The sequence below is a fragment of the Octopus bimaculoides genome, chromosome 14 (genome assembly GCF_001194135.2).
Source record: "Octopus bimaculoides isolate UCB-OBI-ISO-001 chromosome 14, ASM119413v2, whole genome shotgun sequence".
NCBI lineage: Eukaryota > Metazoa > Mollusca > Cephalopoda > Octopoda > Octopodidae > Octopus > Octopus bimaculoides.
The window spans coordinates 38,555,694-38,558,932 of record NC_068994.1 but is presented as its reverse complement, the minus strand read 5'-3'; the positions used below and the strand labels follow the sequence as shown (position 1 = coordinate 38,558,932).

Genomic DNA, 3,239 nt, shown 5'->3' with positions numbered 1-3,239 from the left:
ATATATATATATATATATAGTGTGTATGTGTGTGTAAATATATATAGTGCAGCAGACCTATCCAACTCAAATCAGAATGGGATAGACAAAAATGTTGTAAAGATGATGTTGATGATGTTGATGACAACAATGATGATGATGGCAATGAAAACCATAACAACAGTAACAGCTATATTTTAAATGCTAAGCTTCTACTATTCTTTTATTCTACATTTATTTGGTGGGGATGGGGATTCTGCTGGATATGAGGGCTTTACTTCAAAAATGAAGAGTTTAATCATAATTTATAGGTTCTTTGATAAATCTGTTAAAATGCTTAACATGTTTTACTGAAGGTATGAAAAGTTGAATTTTCAATTTAAAAATATTTTTTTATCTTCAGGATCACCAACGGAGATTCCTAAAAGGGGAAACCATTTTAATTATTTTGGAATTTGCTCAACTGAAGAATGTTTGCACGAGTGTGTTTGCTATTATCATGGATTTCTGCAGCTGTTGGTTTTGATATTGTCTACAATACTGATGAACATGAAACATCCAACATTTTCATCGGGGATATTGCAGCTAATGCTTCTAAGTTACTCAGGAGTACCACACCAGAGGCACTAACATTCAGTGTTTTGAAAAACAAAGAAAATTCTGATTTATTCATTGTCACCAAAGAAGGGAAACTTTACACTGCTCAGCCCCTGGATGCTGAATCTTTGTGTTTATATGAACTTGAGTGTTATAGAACATTAGAAGTTGCTGTTCAGACTAAGAAATCATATATTAAAATCTTAGACATAAAGATTACTATAAATGATGTGAATGATAATGCACCAACATTTCCTTCCAAACATATTAGTCTCCAATTCTCCGAAAGAGAGAGTGAAGGAGCAAAAATACCAGTCCCAGCTGCTAGAGACAGAGATGTCAGTGAACAGAATTCTTTGATTAGTTATGAATTCAAAGAAAATTTCAAAGAACCTTTCCAGTTATCGGTTTCTAAAGGACATGGTGGGAATTCTAGGCTTGCTGTCATTCTAATGGAAGAATTAGATCGAGAAATGAAAGACACTTACTTTGTACAAGTGATTGCTAAAGATGGAGGCTCTCCACCAAAAGTAGGTGTTTTAAATGTTGAGATAATTGTCACAGATGAAAATGATAATGCACCAATATTTACTCAAAATACCTATAATATTTCACTAAACAATACACATCAAACAGACAAACCCATTGTTAGGTTACAAGCAAGTGATATTGACGCTGGAAGAAATGGAAAAATTTCTTACCATTTTCATCCCAAAACCACACCGTTGGCCAAATTGCATTTCAAGGTAAACATGACAACAGGAGAAGTATTCTTGTCAAATGATATCTCATTTAATATGAAACACAAGTATTTGCTGTATATTGATGCCAAAGATGATGGTAGTCCATCACTGAGTTCAACAGCCATTCTACAAGTCAACATTGAAAATCAGGATAACTTGAGCCCAAGTATAGAACTCAACTTCTTTTCACAGACAAATGAAGACACGGCCAGCATTTCTGAAGATGTTGATATTAGTAGCTTTGTAGCATATGTGAAGGTTATTGACAATGATATTGGAAACAATGGACAAGTAAGCTGTCAACTGGAACATGATAAATTTATTCTTCAACCACTGGATGATAAGAAATATAAAATAGTTGTGAAGAATACCATAGACAGGGAAGTAAACAACTACATTAATTTTAACATATCTTGTCAAGACAGAGGCACTCCTCCAAAGACAGCTGTTAGAAAAATTTCTATACAAGTGACAGATATCAACGATGTAAAGCCTCAGTTCAGTCAGGAAAGTTTTCAGTTTTTTACATATGAAAATGGAGAACCAGACTTTCCAATTGGTCTAATCAATGCCACCGATCCAGATCTGGGAGCAGGAGGTCAACTGACATATTATCTCATGAATTCTACTGAAAATTTACTTCCTTTTAAGATTTCACACTTTGGATATATCACAACAACACAGTCACTGGATAGAGAGAAACAAGACAGATATCGATTGGCAGTTGTAGTCAAAGATAATGGGACACCCCCATTGAAAAATACAGCAAACGTCATTGTTGAAATTATGGATAAAAATGATAATGTTCCATATTTCACTTTTCCTGGAGTTGATCCATTCCATCTTAAAGTCCATTACCATCCTCAAAGACAAAAAGCCATCACAACTCTCAGAGCATACGACAGAGATAGTCAGTTGAATGCTTTCCTTCAATATGAAATACTTGAGGGCAATGACAAGAAGTTATTTTCCCTTGACATGTACTCTGGAGTTTTATCTTTTTCTCGCCCTGTTTACAGAGTTGATGCTGGTTTCTATAAACTGAATTTATCTGTTAAAGATAGTGGCACTCCAGTTTTGTCAACAACAACTTCATTAACTTTGAAACTGACAGTCAGCAATAGTACTTCCAAATTTTCAACAAGTCTTCACAAACTGTCAACCAAAGAAATACCCATCAATGTGATGGTTATTATATTAGTAGCAGCAGTTATTGTATCTATAACTATAGTGGTCTCCATAACAGTGTGCATTGTGAGGAGAAACCACCGGAGAGAAATCCTTTACTGTGAAAGGCGAGAACAAGGTCAGAAATTCACGAATGAAAGAAGACAGTCTGAGTATAGATGTAACCCAATGCCTCCTCAAAGTGACAGTCAAGAAGTAATGTTAACAACACACCCAGGAATTAATACTGCAGTTTCTCAGGCAACAATATCGAGAAAGGAACTTTACCCTCAATCATCACAGAAATGTTCTACATTGCCTTTCAATCGACATAACATCTGCCATGGAACCACTCAGGTAAGTAATTTTCTTAACACTGATGGGTTTTGTAACATATGAACTATGTCTTGCATTCTTGAAATTTCAGAGTTTAAAATAAGGTTTTCTTTCTTTTTTTTTTTTTTTTTCACTTGTTTTACTTGTTTGGACACTGGTCTTGCTGAGGCATAGCCTTGAATGTTTTTGCTGAATAAATTGGCTGAACAAATTGGCGCCAGTACTTATTTTTTAATTCTGATACTTATTCTATTGGTCTCTTTTGCCAAAATGCTAAGTTATGAAGGTGCAAGCAAACAAACACCAGTTGCCAAATGATACTGGACAATAAACATAAAGACACAAACTTACACTCACACACGCGCATGCATGCACATGCACACACACACACACACACACACACACACACACACACAC

General features: G+C 35.0%; 1 protein-coding gene across 1 annotated transcript in view; it reads left to right on the top strand.

Moving 5' to 3' along the window:
- The window catches only part of LOC106872387 (putative protocadherin beta-18), a 27,934-nt gene that overhangs the window by 13,704 nt on the left and 10,991 nt on the right, over positions 1-3,239 (top strand). The window contains exon 2 of the mRNA XM_014919375.2: positions 383-2,843. Coding sequence (XP_014774861.1) covers positions 450-2,843 — 2,394 coding nt within the window. The 5' untranslated portion in view covers positions 383-449. The remainder of the gene's footprint in view (positions 1-382; positions 2,844-3,239) is intronic.